General features: G+C 37.4%; 5 protein-coding genes across 8 annotated transcripts; 3 read left to right on the top strand and 2 right to left on the bottom strand.

Moving 5' to 3' along the window:
- Positions 1-462: 462 nt before the first annotated feature.
- Positions 463-3,167, bottom strand: LOC100249949 (uncharacterized). 2 transcript variants are annotated; one of them, XM_002283714.4, is made up of 3 exons: positions 2,713-3,167; positions 2,478-2,602; positions 463-888 (listed from the first exon to the last, which is right to left on the bottom strand). In XM_002283714.4, exons 1-3 carry the CDS (start codon positions 3,041-3,043, stop codon positions 682-684), a joined length of 663 nt encoding a protein of 220 aa, XP_002283750.3. In that variant the 5' UTR covers positions 3,044-3,167; the 3' UTR covers positions 463-681. The 2 variants fall into 2 exon arrangements, with proteins under 2 accessions (XP_002283750.3, XP_010653667.3); XM_010655365.3 differs by having other exon boundaries at positions 2,710-3,117.
- A 1,392-nt stretch (positions 3,168-4,559) lies between these two features.
- LOC100244812 (metacaspase-9) lies at positions 4,560-5,783 on the top strand. The gene is made up of 2 exons (XM_002283721.4): positions 4,560-4,956; positions 5,047-5,783. Exons 1-2 carry the CDS (start codon positions 4,602-4,604, stop codon positions 5,640-5,642), a joined length of 951 nt encoding a protein of 316 aa, XP_002283757.1. The 5' UTR covers positions 4,560-4,601; the 3' UTR covers positions 5,643-5,783.
- A 1,187-nt stretch (positions 5,784-6,970) lies between these two features.
- LOC100249911 (uncharacterized) lies at positions 6,971-9,506 on the top strand. The gene is made up of 3 exons (XM_002278547.4): positions 6,971-7,366; positions 7,706-8,266; positions 9,144-9,506. The coding sequence occupies exons 1-3, from the start codon at positions 7,219-7,221 to the stop codon at positions 9,500-9,502; spliced, it is 1,068 nt and encodes a 355-aa protein (XP_002278583.1). The 5' UTR covers positions 6,971-7,218; the 3' UTR covers positions 9,503-9,506.
- Positions 9,507-10,991: 1,485 nt separating this feature from the next.
- LOC100232908 (calmodulin) lies at positions 10,992-13,841 on the top strand. The gene is made up of 2 exons (NM_001281240.2): positions 10,992-11,165; positions 13,073-13,841. The coding sequence occupies exons 1-2, from the start codon at positions 11,090-11,092 to the stop codon at positions 13,444-13,446; spliced, it is 450 nt and encodes a 149-aa protein (NP_001268169.2). The 5' UTR covers positions 10,992-11,089; the 3' UTR covers positions 13,447-13,841.
- A 384-nt stretch (positions 13,842-14,225) lies between these two features.
- Positions 14,226-20,190, bottom strand: LOC100244778 (ubiquitin-conjugating enzyme E2 22). 3 transcript variants are annotated; one of them, XM_019221614.2, is made up of 7 exons: positions 20,060-20,190; positions 17,144-17,293; positions 16,018-16,162; positions 15,856-15,933; positions 15,203-15,315; positions 14,938-15,041; positions 14,226-14,706 (listed from the first exon to the last, which is right to left on the bottom strand). In XM_019221614.2, the coding sequence occupies exons 2-7, from the start codon at positions 17,144-17,146 to the stop codon at positions 14,370-14,372; spliced, it is 780 nt and encodes a 259-aa protein (XP_019077159.2). In that variant the 5' UTR covers positions 17,147-17,293; positions 20,060-20,190; the 3' UTR covers positions 14,226-14,369. The 3 variants fall into 3 exon arrangements, with proteins under 3 accessions (XP_019077159.2, XP_059594979.1, XP_059594978.1); XM_059738996.1 differs by lacking the exon at positions 20,060-20,190 and adding an exon at positions 19,967-20,024; XM_059738995.1 differs by lacking the exon at positions 20,060-20,190 and adding an exon at positions 18,661-20,008.
- Between the last annotated feature and the right edge of the window lie 1,106 nt (positions 20,191-21,296).

Below are 21,296 nucleotides of genomic sequence, written 5' to 3'. Positions count from 1 at the left end.
CTATTACAAATAGCACTTCAGTATTAGGTGGCTGGGGAAAAAAAAAAATCAGTATTTGAATGAATTTTATTCTATTTTCTTTCATCTTTTATAATTTTTTTTCTCAATATTTTATTATAATCAAGAAACCTTTCTCATGGTCAAACCCTTGACCTACACTTGGGGTACATACCACAACCAACATCAAGTTATCTAGGACATTGACCCGGTGACAGGAATTGAACCATGCCACGCCGGTGCATCTCTTATCATGGTTATGGGCAAGTTTCCTAAAAAAATCAGTTCAACATCATTATTTTAACGGTCTGGAAGTTCCTTCAGGCTATAGAGCAGGTCAGCAATATTGTTACAACTCAAAAGTTATTTTTTTACCCATAAATTTTTAATGTTCTCCTACCAAGTAGAGAGAAACATTCATCCATGACTGGTTGTTATCAGATAGTCGTCCATCATGTCAAGACAAGAATAATTACAATTTTTCACTCAGAAAAATCTATGGCTATACATATATACCAGGAAGCACTTATAGTTTTACTTTGGAAATGTAAGCCATGAGAGTGCAACTGTGCCTTACATGACTGAAAATTCCTAATCTCAGTAAACTAGTCCTCATCATGCAACATACCAGTATTGCACTTGGTGGTAAAACAGACTAAAATAATATCACAAGGAAACTAGCGCTTAAAGATCTTTCCACACCTTAAAATCAGTAGCCGAGCTGTTATAGTTTATTATACTGTCTTGGCACCCCATGAAGAATGCCGTTCGGATGGGATCTATGTTGATTAATGCATGTGCTGTTCCACTTGGGCTTGCTGCTACGGCAACCTCATTTGCGCCAATGATCACTTCAGCATAGCCTTTCTCAGGTACCTGATGATTCTCCAACTGCAGGTGGTTTTTAAAGTTGAAAATAAGAGGTTAATACAAAAGAAAATCGAAACATTTGGTATCAGCAACGTATTTATTTATCTATTGATGTGTGCTATGATTCATTTGGATTTTTCTTTTTCTATATCCTCCATACACTATTTAACATTAAGTAGGATATAAAAAATTACAAATGTCAAATTAAGAATGGACTCAACATCTAAAATTCAATTTGGGATTTGGGGGACATGATGCCCTTCAAGTATGACTGACAAAATTGCACACTCAAATCTAGATTATAATGAGAAAATACCAAGTCTAGTTTAGGATCTGGGAACATACAAAGGCAGCATTTATCACATTCATTTTTAACCAATTGAAATGAGTTTTCAGTGGACAAAAAAATCCCATTACAACAAATGGAGCCACAGGAATTTTCAGTGTTCTTAGTTAACCACCCCATATTGTGAAAATTAAAACAGAAAACTGAAGCCAGTTTACTTTCAATCTAGTAATTTAGTTAAAACATTAAGAGAAATCTGTTTCATGCTGAATTGTATTTCATTGTTAGGCATTTGAAATCTAAATTTATGATAACTGAAGCCTATTTACTTTTAATCTAGTAATTTAGTTAAAACATTAAGAGAAATCCGTTCCATGCTGTATCGTGTTTCCTTGTTAGGCATTTGAAATCTAAATTTATATTTCAATTTTACAGTATAAAATATGGTATACCTAAACATACTATTCTCAAATGTTTCAGGGCATAAGTCCAGTTATAAAATTAAATTATTAGCTCCAAACTTATTTCATCAAGCATTGGTACCTTGGATCTAGACTTATAATAGGCTGAATTACTGATTTCGCCCCCCCCCCCCCCCCCTCCCCCTCTTCCCCTCTTTTTTTGGGTTATAAAATATGGAAAAAGAAAAAAAGGTTGACCGTTACCATGATCATGCTACAAGACTATCATAATTAACCTCCCTAATTATGAAGTAGGCATACAGCATATCATTAAGTCCAGTTCAGTCAAGTATTTCTAAGTAGAGCCGAACTGAACCCGACTTTTAATCCAGTCTAAATTCTTGTAATCAAATTCTAGTATGGGGGAACAGGTTGATAGGGCAAAGGGGTAGCCATTGCCACCTCTATCTTTTCAAGCACAAAACTGGGGACAAGCCTAATGGGCGCTATTTTAACTATTACTTTTTCTTTACAAACTTTTTGACATCACATAAACTCGGCCTCCTGATTAATTCAGAGACATTTTTCATTCCAATATTTTCTAAAAATAATATAAACACCTGAAGAATATTTTTTCTTTTTCTTCTTTACATTCAGTTTTACTTACTTTATACATCCAGTTTAAGTTTAGATGTTGTATTCTGTTAAACTTCTATGAGATAACAATCCAAAATTTATTAGTACCTAAACATTTCTTGTGTATTTTCAATGCCAAGTCCTACCCATCAATGCAAAAAAATAAAAAAAAATCCACTTTTCCTCACTGCCAATACTTGAAAAGAACAGACAATAATCGATCATAATAGCAATCATCAAAAGAAAAATGGAGCATTCACAGTCGCAGAGTGGAAGATAAAGCATACCCTAAACGCAGTCTTGGCTCCCCAGATTATAAATGTCTCATTGCAACCATGATGCCTATGATTTCCCCTCATACCACCAGGCCGAATCTCACCAACATGAACCGAAGCGCAATTCACTGCCCCACCTGCCAACAGAAAACAATCCCATTCAATTTTTCCCTTTCCTGGGGTGTCAAAGATTCAAAATTTTGATAAATTTTCACTGGGTAATTTTCTCAGTAACCAAACAGACCACCTGAAATGGAGGCATCGCTCGCAGCAGAAATGGGGTTGAGCAGCCACCCTCTCTTGTCAGTGAAGAAGTGAGAAGAGAACCTCACCAAATTGGCTTCTCTGTCGTGGTCTAGGGTTTGAAATGCGTTGCGATTGGGAGGAGAGTTGAAGAGAGAAGAGCGTTGGAGTCTGAGAGATAGCCATGTGAGGAGGAGGAAGATTGAGAGGAGAAAAGGGAAGGCTTGAGGCCTCTTGAGGAAGAAGAAGAGAGAGGAGAGAGATGGGGTTAGGGTTTCTGAAGTTTGATTGCTGATGGTGTTAGGATGCGAAATCCTCCTAGGGTTTACCATCATCGTTGATAAGATTTGAAGGTCTACACACCGATGACTGTGTGCGTGTGTGTACTGGATCAAATGCTCACTGCCACTACTCAGCCTGAGAAATTGGGCCTGGATGATGAAATTATTCACTGGGCCCGGCCCGATCCTTTGTGTAGGACAAGCACGTCTTTTCTAAGTTTAGAATAATTTTAAAAGTCGATAAACTAAAGTGTAATTTGGATATATTTTTTATTTTTAAATTTATAAAATAAAAATAATATTAATCTTTCTATAAAAATAATTTTTTTTAAATATACACTTTCCTAATATATAATCCTTAAACTTTATTTCTAAAATTTTTAATATTTAAAGTAATAACAAAAATTAATATTACGAACTTTTTTAAATAGTTTTTAAAAATTATTATCTTTTGAATATAAACTTTTAAGAGATTAGGTTTAGAACAAGTTGTTTTTTACCAACTCCGTTTTATTTATTTAAAATAATTTTTATCATTGTTTCATTAAAAAAATTTAAATGGGACACAGAGGGTATGCGAATTTCCTATATCCGTCTATCTTCTTTAACTTTTTATTGAAATTTTTCTAAATCATTTTAAAATTTTATTTTTTATTTTTTATATTATATTAAAATAAATATATTTTTACAAATAGTTAAACTATTATAATTTTTTGTAACTTATTTTATTGGAAAATATTATTATTATTATTATTATTATTATATATTAAAAATAAGAAAATTAAATTAATTTTATATATAAATCGGAGCGTGCAATGGGTGGATAAGACAATCAATACCCCATCTCTAGCCCATTTATCATAAATTTCAAACTCACGGAACAAGTAAAAAAAAAAAAAATTATCCATTCCTCTCCCAGCTAAGAATTTTTATATTATTAATATTTTGAAATTAGAAATAAGAAATTGCATAATATTTAAATTTTCATTTTTAAAATTGCTTTTAAAGAAAAAACAACAATAAAATCCACTTACAAGTTCAATAAAATATTTTCTCCATGGAAAATGCGTGAGCTTGGAAGTTGGTAGTACTGTTGATACACAAAATACATATCTCTCATCCTTTCTTCTATCCATTGCATGCTTACTTTGCTGAAAAGCAATTCTCTCCACCCTTGCATTAAAGCTTACGAGTGAGTGCAAACCAGACTTAAAGTAAGAATTTGAGGAAGAAACCCAACTGATTATTGTGCTTGCTTGTACGCAAGGGATGTAGCCTCAAGGCCCTCAACAGAAACCCCAACTGCCTATCTTTACATTGGCTTACAACTTACAATAAATCCGTCCAAAATTTCCTATTCGATCAGATTCCTATTAGAATGAATTTCCAATTTAGTTAAGATAGAATATGATACACTTTTCAACATAAATACCTAAATTTAGAAACATGTTTGGTTCGGAGCACGTTAAGGTTTCCTTAAACAACTTTCTAGCTAGGTGAGAAAGGCACTCAAGGATTTCAACAACTGAAAGCACTGTATCTGAATCTCTAGCTATATATAGGACAGCAGACCAATTGAGATTCATACACCTTGCAATATTATTGTATTCAAATGGAAGAGGGAAAGAAGAGAATGGCTGTTTTGGTTGGGTGCAATTACCACAACACCAGAAACGAGCTACATGGCTGTATAAACGATGTACTAACCATGCGCGAGACGCTGGTGACCCGGTTCGGATTCCAGCTGAGCCACGTTGAGCTTCTCACTGATGAACCAGGCTCCTTGGTGATGCCTACTGGTGCAAACATCAAGAAGGCGCTTGATAGGATGGTCGATCAGGCTGAACCCGGGGATGTCCTCTTCTTCCATTACAGTGGTCATGGCACGAAGATCCCTTCCGTGAAACCCCACCACCCCTTTAGCCAAGATGAAGCTATTGTGCCATGTGATTTCAATCTCATCACTGGTTGGTACCTGAAATTTGTTTTTGGTTGAATTTGAAATTTGCTTTTCTTGGTTTGTACAATTAATATGACTTGGGAGCACCCTTTTATAGATATAGACTTCAGGCAGCTGGTGGACCGTATACCAAAGGGAGCAAACTTCACAATCCTCTCGGATTCTTGCCACAGTGGGGGCCTCATTGATAAAGAGAAAGAGCAAATTGGGCCTTCTTCAGTCAATTTTACCAGCACCACTTTTCCTTCCCAGAAGCCAAAGATGATACCCTTCGAGGCCATACAGCAGCACCTTTCGTCACTCACGAGCATAAACACTTCAGACATTGGCACCCACTTGTTAGTGCATTTTGGAGGGGATGCCAGCCTCAAGTTTCGTCTACCTCCAACAGCACTGGACTGGTTTGAGTCGCTGCGGTCCGACGCAGGAATTCTATTAAGTGGGTGCCAGGCAAACGAGACTTCCGCAGACATGAATCCAATGATGACCGGAGAGAAGGCCTATGGAGCTTTCAGTAATGCAGTTCAAACGGTTTTCAAGCAGCAGTCGGGTAAATTAAGCAATAAAGAAGTAGTGATGCTGGCCAGGAAGGCTTTGCAGGCCCAACACTTCGAGCAGCACCCTTGTCTGTATTGCAGCGATGAGAATGTTGATGCAACTTTCCTGTGGCAGCCTAAAGGCCCATCTGCCTGAACATTAAGATGGTGCACTTTACATATGGTTGTAATCACTCGTTTCCCCACTGTATGTTACAGTGGTCAAGTGATCAATTAGTCAATAAAGCAGTTTGTATTGATCTAAATAAAACATGGTGGGGGCAATATTCTTTATTCATTTAGTTACATTATTTGACACTGATCAATCGAGTAAGATAGATTAATTAATGTAGCTGGAATCCAACTCCAGAGATGGGCCATGGTAGCTGAGTCTCATCATTCTACATTGACTAAATCATGGGTTTTGAAATCCATCAATGGCAACCTGCCCAAGTTGACCTAACTCATGTGATCAATTTGGATAGACTCGCTCCATACAGATTCAATCACTATGTTAACTCAGTCACACGCTCGACCATAAATAAAGAAACACAAAAGATGCGATAAATGTGATCCTACTACGTTCATGAAGCCCACCAACGATTAGAAATCCACTACTCTCAAGTAAAAAAGAAGGATTACAATAATGAAGATTCTCTCTCCTTTCAATCGACTCATACTCTGATTTTTTTCTGTACATACGAAACCTTAAATCATCAGGAGATTACAATACGGTAAAAGTAGACTTGTCATTCAATAAAAAAAAAATTAAAAAAAAATGGGAACTTGGCTCCCGACATATCCTGCTTAGTGTAACAGGATTTATTCAAGTTTTACGATCCACAGGACTTACATAGAAGAAGATTTTAGGAGAGAGTGGGCCAAGCAATAATAAGAGAGGTGAAAGCTTTACGTACATGGGGTCCCCATGGGGGCAAAGGTGATGATATTTGGTGGTGGGGGAAGTTGGGGGTTGTGACTTGTGGTTGCTTTAAACAGAAGGCACCAACGCCCCAAAGTGAACCAGAGGTTGGCCTTAAAAGCAGAGGCATCCTGGCCCATAAGCACACGTCTCTGCAAACTGCAGACTACATCTCACTGCCTGCAGCTTCAATTTCACTCCATACACGATAATTGATTGATACATGCCTGGACTCTAAACCTTCTTCACACGATCCCCAAGGGAACCTCTAATTAATACCCTCTCATCATTCTTACCCTTCCCTTCTCAGAAATAAGGCTGTCATGCATATATGAATAAGCCCATGATCAACATTACATTCTGGAACAATGTCACGGGTGGTGAAGCTCCCCCTTGCACATCACTAAGATCTCGTGCCATCTTAACTATTTTTTTTATTTAAATTGAGACTAAGTAATTAATCGTAGTCAAAGCTTGTTTTGAGGAAGATTAATTTTAACCAGTGAGACAGGCGGCAGAGGGCCTGCAGGAATAATGGGGCATCACAAGGCAAAAAAATGCTTTAACCGCATGAATGATCATTACTGAACAAAGCTCTTACACAAAAGAAAAGAAAAGAAAAGAAAAGAAAAGAAAAAAACTAAAGGAGAAATGGTCCACGTGCATTGCTTCAGAAGACCAAATTCTTTGCTTTCTCTCTCAATTTATTACCGTTATCTCTTACACCAGTTGCTCGATCTCACCCCATCACAATTCTCTAAACCAAAAGCCCGCCAGCACTCGAACGTAGTTTTAGTTATAGAGACGCATCATGAAGAGGCAAGACACTCTTCTGTCGTCGTCTTCCCGCCGGGAAGCCATGCCGGAGAACCACCATGCCGCTAAGACCATTGGCTGCATGTCCGGCATTTTCCACTTCGTCTGCAAATACCAACGCCGCCGGAAATTTCTCACTTTTGGTCTGTTAGTTTCCTCCTCTTCCCTTCAATTTCTTTTGGCTTTATCTATACTACTGGACGTGGGGTTTTATTTGTCAGTATCGATATCTGTTTGGGTGCTCAGAACGTGAAAGAAAACTGCTTTAATGGACGATTTTGTGACATTGTTTTTGTTTGGTAACTAATTTTGGGACCTGGAAGTTGACACACGTCTACTTACCTCATCCTAATACAATGATTTTTTTCATAAACTAGGACGTCAGAAGGCATGATAAATTCAAAATTTTCTTTTCTTTTCCTTTCCTCTTATTTTTTCTCAGCAATTAAATCGAGCGATTGCGATATTTATTCCAATTCCAGGTCGAAAGCACGACAAGAATGAAGCCTCGTCTCCCACAAAGTCCCAGACGTCGGCCAAAACCGCAGATGTAGATGCCGCCGGCGTCCGGCGATTCTCATGCGACGTCCAGAGGAGCCCAACACTCCCGGCGGAAATCCGGCGGTCAAATTCCGCCAATTCACCTGCGAACTTCCGAACTCCCCCAGCTTTAGTAGCGCGGTTGATGGGGCTGAACGTAATTCCAGCGGCACCGGCATCGCCGGAATCTACGGCCGAGAAAAGACAGAAGCTTCTGGGAGCGTTGGAGAAATGCGACGAGGATTTGAAGGCGCTTAAGAAGATCATCGATGCCGTTCGGTCGTCAGAAAACCTCCGGTCATCGCCGGCTGTGAAGGGCCTCGATGGTGAAGATAAAGTTCGAACAACTTATGGAAGAGAGGAATGGTCATCAGGCGAGAGTGAGTTAAGCAAAAAGGGCAAAAGTTGTTCGGAGTTTAACAGCGAGCAACCGAGTCCGGTGTCTGTGCTCCACGAGTTCACTCGTCCACTTCCCAGCCCTTGCCCCAAAAAGCATCTCTACGGTTCGTTCTCTCTTTTTTTCAGTTATTCCTTTTTCTTTTTCCCTGCTACGAAGTTACAAAAATCAAATGGTCAGAACTAATTATATCAAACACTTCTCTAACTCATCCTTCTAGCGACTTCTTAAATTTATTTTTAAGAATAATATTTAGAGAATACATCAAAAAATAAAAAATAGGTGGCTTTGTTAATTTTCTTCCCTAGAAAGGTCAACTGGGAAAATTTTTCCACACTCCCAAACAAAACCCAGCAGTGCTTTCCATGAAGACATGGAGAACTTTGCAGGAAAATACAAGAAGTACCAAGTTCCTCACAAACATTGGATTTTGGAAATTGAGTGATTGCGTAGCCTCGAAAGGGTAGACAGATTTTCCTGGAAAGTGCAAGTTCCACATGCCCATGTCTAAAAATCCCGGTAAACAATCATAACATTTGCGGTTGGAGCCATTATTAGAATCACACATTATTTACTGAATCATGAACAAGATTTAGGAAATAAAGGTTTCTCTTAAGACAAAATTAGAGAAGACACTGCACATGCTTTGGCCTTTTGCCATGGGTCCTGGGGTGAAGCAGTCAAAAAGCGAAAAAGGGCAAAAAAGAGGCATCGCCCCGCATCAACTTTTCATGGGCCGAGGCCCATGGCAATTGAGTAGTTTCCAACACACTCAACCACTCTCCGGACGGGGTTGGTAAAGTGGCTCTCAGTCTTACGTACGCATGATTTGGTGGCAAAGATGTTTTGTAAAAATAGTTTAATATTTTATGAAATTTTGTTTATCATTATGGGCTGGACGGTGGAGATGGAGCTAGCCGACCCATTAACCTTAGGCCCAACTTTGGTTATAATGGAGTTGTATGAAATTGTGAATGATGTAGGACGAGTTCATCCCCATCAGCATCAGCATCATCAGCAGCAGCAGCAGCAGAGGAGGAAGCCAGGAGAAGAAGACATAATGAATCTATGCTTCTTCAGTAGGCTCAGCAGCGAATCGACGGAGGCAAAGGAGGAGAAGTCGGAGTCGGCAGTGTGCGGAAGCAAGGCAATGGTGGAGAGTGTAGAGGAAGTGTGTAGGGACATTGCATGGGGAGAGAGGAGGGAGGTTGGGAGACTAGGGTTGGTTTTACAGGACTACATTTGCAGAGACTTAATTGAAGAGACTGTCGCTGAGATGGGTTATGTTTCCTCCATGTATTCACTCCCCTTTGAGGCCTGCAAGAGAAAACTTTGTTTCTAGTTCACTTTTCATTTAAATATCTTTATACTCTCATTATTTTAAGTAAATTAAAAAATATATATAAAAAATCAAGGCTTAAAAAAAGAAATAAATTGAAAAAAGTGGGTTGGACAAAAAAAAAATGTCCACGACTGTACCAAAATCTCACATCCTTGTCAATCGTAATGGCGAAAGCCTTTAGAAGTACACAAACAGACATTCAAGCTCTATTATTATCTGCGCCAACATGATAATATTGTTACGCTTTCCTGCAAATTATTGTACAGCTGTCCCTTTTGCCAAATATTCTTCTCATGTGAGGTTGGACCACAGTCATTAAGCTACACTTCTTTATGCCAGTTCAAGCATGACACCACAAATCTAATGAAGTTGAAGAGATTACTACAAAAATTTTAACCCAACCTTCAGTATTTGACAGAGTTAAACATTTTGAGGGGTTTTCAAAATTGACCGAACTCCGTGAATTCAATTCAAAATTAAACCGTTAATTAATTCGAACAAATTAAATTGAGACTCAGAAATAGAAATAAAAACTAAAAATGGAGGTGTGGTGGTCCAAATACCAAATATACCAAAAAGGAGACCCAAAAGTCAAAGCAAGGAGAGAAGGAAAAGGGTAGTTTTGTGCTCGTTATAAATAGTAGAATAAGAGGGATTCGAAATGGCCGCCTCACGACCCTGACGTGGCACACCCTCACCTCACTGGTCAACGTGTGCATCCCGCGTACCAACCGCGTAACCGCGTAGCCAATCCTTCTCGCCCCGATATTTACTCTTCGCCCCTCACTCACCGATTTCTCTTCAATTTCACTCACTCCGCGTAACGTATCTCCCTTCTGGGTCATCTTCCTCTGCTCTGCCCTCAACGTGGATCCTGCAGTCCAAGCAATCACATTTCGACGCGTGTGACTGCGTTGTTGGCTTTTGACTTTCGAGAAAGACGTGGCGCTACTGGGGCAGCTGTCCCCAATGTTGCCTTGTGCACGTCACCACAGCTCTTGGATGGTCCATTTTAGGGTCATTTCTGTGTGTTTACCACTCTGCCCCTCTCTTTTAGAAGCCTGATTGGACCCAGGATATTTTTGTGAACTTTAGGGAATTTTCATTTATAAATGTGGATTGTCATGACTACCCTTGTCACTGCAAATGGCTAATAAATGATACACAAAGAATAATATTAAAAATTAAGCGCTTTTATTATTTGGAAAGAAACTGATTAAGAATTAAGTGCTTTTATTATTTGGAAAGAAACTGATTAAGAATTAAGTGCTTTATTATTTAGAAAGAAACTCATTTGACCTAAGAAGAGAAAATAGCTGGGGCATTTTGGGCAACGGCAGCCCAGTGAAGGGCGTTATGGTCATTTGATAGTTTTAAATAGACAAAAAAAGTGTCAGAAAAGAAAATGTACAAGGGGTAAAATGGTAATATCGGATGAATCCGATTTGATAAATTGATTGCGTCCGGATGCAGGGTATTTGGCTCATATAAAACTTGGTTTTGTCTGAAGAGATTACGATCTCGCTTTCTTCCTGAATCGTGTTTGGCTTCTCTTTGAAAACAGGTTTTTCACTACTGAAGCAAAAAATGGCCGATCAGCTCACCGACGACCAGATCTCCGAGTTCAAGGAGGCCTTCAGCTTGTTCGACAAAGATGGAGATGGTATTACTATTCTCTTTTCTGTTTTTGTTTTCTCTTTTTAAGAATTTTTTTAGACTGTTTGGTTGCTGGGAAAGTGGAGTGTCGGGAAAATGATGAAATTTTTCTTTGCCTCCAAATGAACACACCTTGTTCGATCTAGTTTTTGTTTCATGTCTATGTCGTTGTTCTTTTGAGGTTCTGTTGGTTTATCGATCTGGATCTTTGATTTTTGAGTGTTTCTATTCAAGTTGTTTTGGTTCCCGGTATAAAATTGGAGAAAAAGAATTAGGTTCATGTATTTGGGCCAGAGGAAGAGAGGTTTTTGTTTTCTCTGCTAGCAAATTATGGACAACCGTGGATTTACCATTTTAGCCCCTGTTTGGTTGACTAGAAAATCACCTTGATTATATTTTATGCGCCGTCTTCGTTCGTTTAGGTTCCAGACTATGAAATAGTGATTAATCTACGCTTCCTATCTAGTTTTCAAAATGTTAATTTATTATTTTCTTTCTAATCTTTCTCACAATCAAGCAGGACAAGTTGCCTTTTCCTAGTAGGCAAACGTAGGCCAGGCTGTGGCTTTTGACTCAAGCACATGTGTTGTCAGTTTGTTGTCTTGAAATACACGTGAGTTATTCAAATAGTAAACTGATTGAAATGGAAACAGATAATTTTTCCATGTGAATGACTCCTTAATATATAATTTTGAGGAAGCTTTTCCATTGCAAAGCAACCTGTTAAAATTTTGCTTTTCCTAATTACATTTGAGTTGGCGTTGGATCTGTTTAAGCATTCTGGTATTGTTTTACTCATTGCCTGAAATTGGCATTGTTTTGCACATTGCCTGAAATTGGTATTGCTAGAGTAAGAATTTGCAGCCCCACACCTTTTTATCGATGGGGTTTTTAATGATTTTAAGAAATTTTTGGTAATCATATTGAACATTTTATGTGCAGTTTGCTCTTATAAATGATTGATTTGGTTGGATGCAAAAGAGCATCTCTAGTTTCTCTTGAGGTCCTGGTCTCCAATCAAAGTTCAACAAAAAATTGGTTTCATCAATAGTGATTTGGTCTATAGGGCTTTCAACTTAGTTCGGCCTTCTCCCAATAGCAGTGAGTTTTGGAGACCTTATACGAAGTGATATGAAAGAAAAAAAGGAGCATATAAATTCTGTGCAAGAGAGAATTAACTTGGACGTTCCTAGAAAGGCACGGAAGAAACTGTACCATTAACTTACAACAGGTTCTACTGTTTTGCTTGGTACTTTTTAAATTAGGGTAATTCTATATATATGATATTATTCTAAAGATGTTTATAACAATAAGTTTCATCTTCCTCCACCCTATTTTTAATTTATTCTTTAATATTATATTTCAAGGAGAAAAAATGATTTTGATCAAGTAATTTTTATCCTTATAAAAGAAACATACTATTATGTACTTAGTTATTTGATAGAAGTCTGAATCCAGACAAATGAGGATTACTCCATGGTGGTATTTTCTAAGAACAGTTAAGTGGCAAAATTGATAGTTTATTTGTCAAATGTTTAAGCCTGCAACTGTATGGCTACTAAACATATCCATGTCTTCCTTCTCACAAGGGACACGTGTAGCATGTAGATTTGTTGGATTTGCCCCCTTGGATTTAAGGTAGCAGCAAAACAGCTGAACATTTCCTGAAACATTTATCTTGGGATGGGAACATTTCCTTAGAGCTAAGTATTCACAAACTTGTCTTCTTTTCTTGCATGGCTTGCCGATCTAATTCATAGGTTTGGCATTTCTTTTTAAGTGGGGTGGTATTGCTCATCTAGTTAGATGAGTTGTATTTGTTTGTTTAAGAATTTTTGTTAGATATGGAGGATGTTCTCTTTCTCTGTGAAAAAGTTGGTGCTCTTTTAATAAGATTGTATATATATTCTGCAGGTTGTATCACTACCAAGGAGCTAGGGACAGTGATGAGGTCACTGGGGCAAAATCCAACTGAGGCAGAGCTCCAGGATATGATAAATGAGGTTGATGCTGATGGTAATGGGACTATTGACTTTCCTGAGTTTCTAAATCTCATGGCCAGGAAAATGAAAGATACTGATTCCGAGGAGGAGCTGAAAGAAGCATTCCGAGTCTTTGACAAGGATCAGAATGGATTCATCTCTGCTGCTGAGCTGCGTCATGTAATGACAAACCTGGGGGAGAAACTTACTGATGAAGAAGTTGATGAGATGATTCGGGAGGCTGATGTGGATGGTGATGGGCAGATAAACTATGAAGAATTCGTGAAGGTGATGATGGCGAAGTGATGATCTCACCCCGCTAGAACTGAAAGGAAAAAGAGTTAAAGAAAATGTTTAAAAAGAAAAAAAAAAGGGGGGGGAGGGGGGCAGGGGTTATTTAGTCTAATGAGTTTCTAGTTTCCTTTTTACCATTTCAATTGATGGTTGGGAAAGGTCTATTCTGCTGGTATACCACGGTGGTGTGGTTTTGAAATCCTTCTTGGATGTGTTATGTGACTCTTATTTAGCAGTTTTAATTTTTGCCCGTTTCCTTTTTCCGCTCTCTTGTAAAACCTGAACTACCGGAGGATTTGATGTTCTCTTGGATGGACGACTCATTTTATCAGTACCTATTTCTTATCTTCTATGATTGTGCATAAGAAATGTTAATAGCCTTGGTCTGGACTTGGAACCTTCCTGCATTTTTGGTGTTCAACTTGCCGATGACAGACACTGGAACATTTATTTTTCTTCTTGAAATATGGTTTTTGTGGCCAGCAGCTTCAAGCTTTTGTTGATGATTTTTGTTCCCAAAATTTTTTGAAATGGAATGTACTAGCAAGATTCTCAAGTCTGCTGGAATGGATTTTGTGGAAAGACTTGGACCGCAACCTGAGATTTTTTTACAAGCTCATTCAAATCTTGAATTAATTTGGCTTGATCATTTTATTTTTATTTTTTTCCCCCTCTGCATTAAGCCTTCAAAATAGAATCTCCGGGTGGAGAATATATCACAAATGGAAAATAAGGAATCTAATTTTTTTTTTTTTCATTTTTGAGAGATTGAAAATGAAAAGATAAAAAGAGAGAGGAAGGTCAATTAACATTAATCAAGGGAAATATCCATTGCACAATACTTTTATGACTGTCACCCCTTGTCTATGAAATAAACAACAAAGGTTCAGTCAGAAACTCCCAAACACAGAAATTTGCAACCGTTTCTCCCAACTTCATAATCTCTTCAAACTTTTCTTTCTTGCATCCATCTTCTTCTTGTCTGCCTGAACTTTTGCCAATCCACTTTCCTTCTTATGTGGTGTTGCTGCAGCAGATCCACTAACTCCTGTTTCAGTGGTTGGAGCCTGACCATTTCCTCCTCCTTTACCGCCGCCTGCTGTCATACATGTGGCCAAGGAGGATGGTGGCAATTGTAATGCTGTGTTCTTCTGCTCAACATTAAGAACTGAGCTGTTCGTTTGGTCAACATTCAGGGCTGTGGTTGACTCAGAAATAGCTCCTGTTTTAAACTTGGGTTTTGGCTTTAGGGCATGAATTCCAGTGTAAATCCTGCATGCACACATTTCACAGAATACCCGTTAAGTGGTGAAACTAACAAGCCACAAGGGAAAAAAAAAACATTCTCATGTGAATTTAGGCCCCACTATACAAAGCCTGTTTCCCCATTGCCAAATCCCACTTCAAGACCGGTCTATCTTGATATCAACTATGATATTCACATGTAAGGTTTCCGTGTGCTTCCAAAACAACATTAGGTGGATATAAAGATGGAGGCATCACCTTGCATGCCTGGCATACTCCTCATAATTTTCAAGCAGCATCTTGCCAGCCTGTTCATTCAAGGCTGATTCTGGAAATGGTTCGATCAGCAAACACCTGACCACCTATTACCATAAAAAAAGTCGATGAAATAAAAATTTCCCAGTTTACACCCAAATATTTCAAACAGGATGGGTGGGATTCTGATAGTGAAAACAGCTCTCCCTGTATGGACAAATAAAAATGTTTTTACTTCAAATACACAAAAATGCCAAACTGTACTCACAATGAGGACATGTCGCAGTCCAAGGCTTGGGTTCCAATCCTTTTTGAGTGTGTTGACGCAGATCTCACCATTGGTTGCAATGTTTGGATGGAAAATCTTAGTCAGGAAGTAGCCTGTAACATCAATGGTCCAAAGATTCAAACGTGTGCCCAAATGAAATGCAAAGTCAGGAATAATAGGCAAATACAGCAAATGGAATGCATAGTCAGGAATAATAGGCAAATACAGGAAAAACAAATAAGTAAAAGTAAATTGCCAGAAAGAACAGATTGCAGACCATATTCAAATATTCAAATCAGTATTGCAAGAGTCACACATTCTATATACCCCCACATGCACCAGAGAGATCTTAAGAAAAGATATCAAAATTTACCAACTTCATCCATGGACTGGCTTCTATAGTCTAAAATAGCAGCTATTGAACTACTAACCAACTCTTACACTTCTGGATCCAAAGAGCCAGACATAAGGAGATGTATACATCAAAATTCTAAAAAGTTTTGGGAAAATAAATTTACTTCCAAGGAAAGATACAAAAAATATTTGTCTAATAGAAAGTTAGCCTGTAAAATGTTCACAGGTTATAGAGTCACAAAATTGGTCACACCAAATATAAAAGCATAATAATTTTATAGCAATATGTACCAACAAACCTTTAGGAGGGGAATGAGGGAAGTCATGAGACAATAACAACTTCATCCGGAAAACACCGTTCTCATATGGAGTCCCAGCTGCAAGGTCAAAGATATTCATTCAGTATGAAACCCTAATGGATGTTGTCAAAGATTGTGAAATTAGAAGGGGAAACTACATGCCTGGGCCTTCAACATCAGCAAATATAGTTGAAAAATCATCATCATTTACAACTACTTTAATGCCCTCAGGAGGGGTTTCATCAAGATTCTTTAACTCCTTTGCAAGTTGCTTTATTACATTTGGTGGAAGATTTTCATTAGTCGCCTAAAGCAATACCACAATAGAATAAGTTTGTCAGAAGATAAGGACTTGAAACATTCAAAAGAAGGGGAGCTAAAACGAAGCAGAACTTTATAGACCTCAAGAATCAAAGAAAAGTACCATCTCTGACCTACAAGAGAGTAAGACTACTGTGTTTGGTTGCGCATACCATGGTGTCCAAAATGAACCCAAAACACATTTAGACCCTTTAACTCAGAATAACCAACCAGTGGAATGACCTAGGCAGGAACTGTTTCATAATGTGGTTATGTCCAGTTTGAAGGCTTATTTATGTCTATATCATTGTAAGGATATTCATAATCTGAAGATTCTTATAGCCCATGTGGATGAATTACGGATTCCTAAGCATTCCTTAGTGAAATAATAATTCTCCCAACATATAAGAGAGAAATGAGTGTACATAACTAGAGGAAAAAGTAAAAATAGCTACAAAATAAATGAGAATGGTGGGGGCACATTTGATAAATGGGAATAGACGGACATATCATTATTAGGAATGGAATAATCAGAGAATCAACTTGCTATTATATTTCCGTTTCAGAACATGTCAGCAATTGTAGGAATGATATGGAAAACTCGGACATATAGGTCGCTTCTTTTTCCATATAAATCAGGGGTGCCCATAATTTTGAAAAATAAAAAGGGGCCCCGCTGCATTTTTTTCTTAAAGACACAAAAATTCAGGTGTACATGCCATTTTTGAAAGATTACAAATGTGTCATCAGTTATATATGCCATTTTGAACGATTACAAATGTATCATCTTTTGTTTTCTCAAGATATGGAAATGGAATACCCTTGATTTCTCCATGTATAAGGCTATGTCATTATTATGAAAAACATCTACAATCTATACATGCGAGGCTCATGGATAAAATTGTATATTCCTATGCATTCCTTCACCATATGTGAACTCCCACAAGCTCAAGAAACAAGTTAATCATGAAAATGGAGGGAAAGTTACCATAGGAACAAAATAAGTGGAATCTTTTTCAGAGCTTCTGCTAGTTTTGCTGAAAACAGATTAAACTTCAGCAAGCCAAGCCAACAACTTCTCCAAGTCCAGTGGTCAGAGTCTCAGATATGAGAATGATCAAGCGACTGCCAAAAGGACCTGCAAAAAAATGAGTTGACATTTGATATTTAGGATCTAAGTAAGCAACAGTACAATTTTAAGTCCATTCACATTTCTCTGCACAAAAACAGTAAAAGACTAAAGTCCAGGATAATCAGTTAACAAGCCAAATATCTGTTTTGCATAGTAAGTTCATAAAAAGCAATCAGCATTTATCTTCATAAGTCTGTTGAATGCATGAAGGTCATAAACCATCAAGTTTAGCTATAACCATGCAAGACACAAAAAACATGCAAAGTAGGTGGAAAGTCACCATGTGAACACAAGGATTGGAACCCCCAAGTATGCAGTATCAACATCATCATGATTATCCACTCTACATGTCTAGATAGAACCATACCCTGCCCCTCATCCAACAACAAGTTGTAGGGGGCAGGACCCAAGAATCCAAAGCTGTGGATTCGATCATATTGAGCAGCACTAAACAGGTTATCCTCAGACGGTCAGACCCACACAATCTGAACATTGATAACACATTCTGGTTCATTTTTGGCATTTAAACAAGCTAAGTCCCCAAAAATATTCTATTATACTAGTCCAGATATACAGAAACTTGCTTTGAACCTAAAAACCTTAGGGCTCCAATTATTCATCCTTCTAATGGTGAGCATCAACACAGAAAGAACCTTTTATCATATAAGCAGGCCCCAATTGAACAGTATCGATACTCCTAAGTTTCTGGAATCCGCAATACTGAGATATATCCATCAAGTCAGCATGTCTCGAAAATGTAACTACATGGCTAAGTATACTCCACTCAAGCTACTGATTCTTTACAACAAAAAGATCTTATCCATCCTCAGGCATCCAAGCGTCGGGAAATTTCTGATTACCAAATTCACATGTTTCTCATACTGCCAAATACGTATTAAATACAAATTCACATGTTTCTCATACTGCCAAATACGTATTAAATACAAATTTACATGTTCAAGCCTTTTAAAACCTATAATTTATTCAAGTCTAGAATTGTGTGTACAAATAAAATTAAAAAGTATTTGATGTGTATTAATGAAGGATGCCGGATTCAATTCTAAAGTCCCAAGAGGGTAAGATTAGTGATATATAATTGCCAACAAAACATAGAATAAAAAAAATATTAAAGCTCTCCGAGTAACAGTTTAATCTCTCGGTCTTCAAACATTCTTCACTAACACAGTGCATATCGGTAATAGATAATTCTTCAAGATATTATCATTACATAATCAACTATGGAAGACTAAATATTTCACTAAATATGTCATGATGTGTTTTCTCCAATCATAAACTTCATTATGTACACAGAATCAAATGCATATTCACTGCAACATCAAAAGATACATTTTACAACTGAGGCAAGAAATCACCGAAATATGCATTCATTATAAGCTTAAGGGAGTCCAGTGTGCAGTCTTTGTCATATAATAAACACAGCAACTGTGTAAATGTTACATTTAAAGAAGGAAAAGAATTAGAAAATAAAATCAACACGAACTGAGAAATTGTGGAAACATATCAAAACCCAAAAATCAGAAAAAAGAAAAACAAACCCCTACTGTGAACTGAGAGTAAGGAGGAAGACAAAGGCTATGTTTGGTACCCCGAGAGCTTGAGGAAAAGAAAATATAGAGGAAAAGAGTAAGGAAGGAAAAAGGTAAGTATATTTACAAAATTTTCTCTTGGTTACCTGTGGAAAAAGTTCAGGGAAAGAATATTAAATTGTTGAGGAATAAACATTTTTTGAACTTTCCTTACATTTATCTAAGGAAAATAGGGAGGAAAATCTTCTTGCATTTCACCTTTCTCCAGTACATTCGAATTCCCTAACATATTTTTCCTTTATTTTTTGTTCCCCAAGAAAACAGATAAATATGATTAAATAAACATACACAATTATTTATCTGAGTTAATTTTTTTCTTAGCAACTAGACAGCCAAAATTCAAATTTATTCTTGTTATCTTTCCACCAATTTTCTTGTTAGCCAAACACAGCCCAAACTAGATCCTAAATGCAACTACCCACAGGTATATATATCGGGGGCACTTTTGCAGGAAAACGTGCAATTTCTCCGTATCTAAGTGGGAAAACAGGCATCAGTAGGCAACAGACAGAGTCAGAGAAAGAGAATCCACCAAGTGATAACAGAACTAATCCAATCAAACCATTTATCAAAACCCTAAAGTTCTGTTTGGTAGCAGAGAAAATGTAGGAAAAATGAAAAGAAATTTATCACTGATCACGGACTTGTATACTTCCCACTTTGCAAGGCCCAAGAAAAACAAAACCCCATCAATAAATCAAACCCAAAACCTAGAAGATCCAAGATAGATAACAAACGCTGACCTAAAGATCCTCCAAAACAAATAAAAGGGCTTTATTTTCCCAGAAAGACCGAACCCACGGAAAACAATCAGTTTATCTAAAAACCCAGAAACAGAACTTCATCCAATCAACGAAACAAAGAGACCACAAAAAAGAATCCCCAATGCCTCATTATCAGCCTCCCCAAGAAGGCAAGAACCTCCATTTCCATTTCTTCAAGAAACCATTTTTCAAATACAAAAAAATAAATGAAAATAAAATAAAATATCATATTAAACAAGAAAGAAAGCATCAATGTAGAAGTGAAGAATAACAAACAGAACCACAAAAAAAAATAAAAAATCACTCGCCGCCACCACCATCACTCGATCACATTGATTCACAGTTCACCAGAAATCAAAGCAAATGCAGATAATCAAGAAAGCACCCACATGAGAAATTACCTGAGAAGTGGGTGCGAGTTCTCCTCAAGTTTCTGTTCGTGGGGCTTTGAGACTATGATTGATTTGATCGATTTTGGGAAGAAATTTTTGAAAACACATACCAAAAAAAATCATTGCTAAGAGATATCAATGAGAATATATATAAATAAATAAATCCCCAAAAAATAAAATAAATTATTTTTTTATTATTTTTAAATGACGTGTCGCTACGCGAGATCTTCAGTATATTTAAGACGTTGGATTCTTTTATGTTTACCTAAGAGACGGTGGTCGCACGCTCTGCCACTGCGCGTGGTCGAACGTGAACAGGCCGACAAGAGAAGTGCTTTACCGTTGGGTGGAGGCGTATTCGTCACGCCCTTTCAAAACGCGTGCGAGTGCGCGCACTGTGTGTGAATGCTACTTCATACATGCATGAAAATAATGATACAATGATTTGAATTGACAAGCACTAAATGACGAAATTAACCTTACTCTCAATCCAAATCACAATAGTGGCCTCTTCCTTCAAATCCCGTTACTTTTTGCCTTATATTTAAATTCGAATTTTCAATTCTAATTTATGTGTTAAAAAAATATCTTTATTTTTAATTCTTATTTATTTAATATTATTATAGATTTCTATTGGTCTTGTATCATTCTTGTAAATAGGAGGCTTGGGGCAGGGTCAGTCCGGTAATTACGCAATGGTAGACGCGCCGGAACCCAAAGTTGTCTATAAAGCAAATTGAAGAGTGGGTTAGGTGGTGGTTGAGGTCCGAAGGTTGTCGGATGTGAGACAGGAAACGGATGTATACACTTTATTAATGAAACGGATGAGTTGGGGGTTGAGTGAACTCTTAACCATGGTTAACAAATGCCAGCCAATCAAATTCGAATTTCGCCGACGCTGTACTGATAGCCGTTCGATGGTCGATCTTCCTAACTAGCCGTTAGCGGTGCCAGTTAAGAGTGGGTTTGGGGTCTGTTTGCGCTGAGAGTTTCCAACTTTCCATGTCTATCCTTCTTTCCTTTTCTTACAATCACTCTTTTATTAAAAACTTAAAGCGGATATGCTCGTAATTCACATTTAAATAAAAGTTGATTTCATAAAATTTTTATCGTAAAAAAAAGAAGAAAATGGAAAAAAAAATTAAAAAAAAAATATTTTTTCTTTTCCTTTCCTTTCTAGTCTTTCTTTACATACTAATCATATGCTCCATAAATTTTTATAAAACCAAAAATATTTTTTTATATT

The sequence above is a fragment of the Vitis vinifera genome, chromosome 8, assembly GCF_030704535.1.
Source record: "Vitis vinifera cultivar Pinot Noir 40024 chromosome 8, ASM3070453v1".
NCBI classification, from domain to species: domain Eukaryota; kingdom Viridiplantae; phylum Streptophyta; class Magnoliopsida; order Vitales; family Vitaceae; genus Vitis; species Vitis vinifera.
The sequence above is the reverse complement of the archived record's forward strand: the minus strand, read 5'-3'. Positions and strand labels throughout refer to the sequence as shown.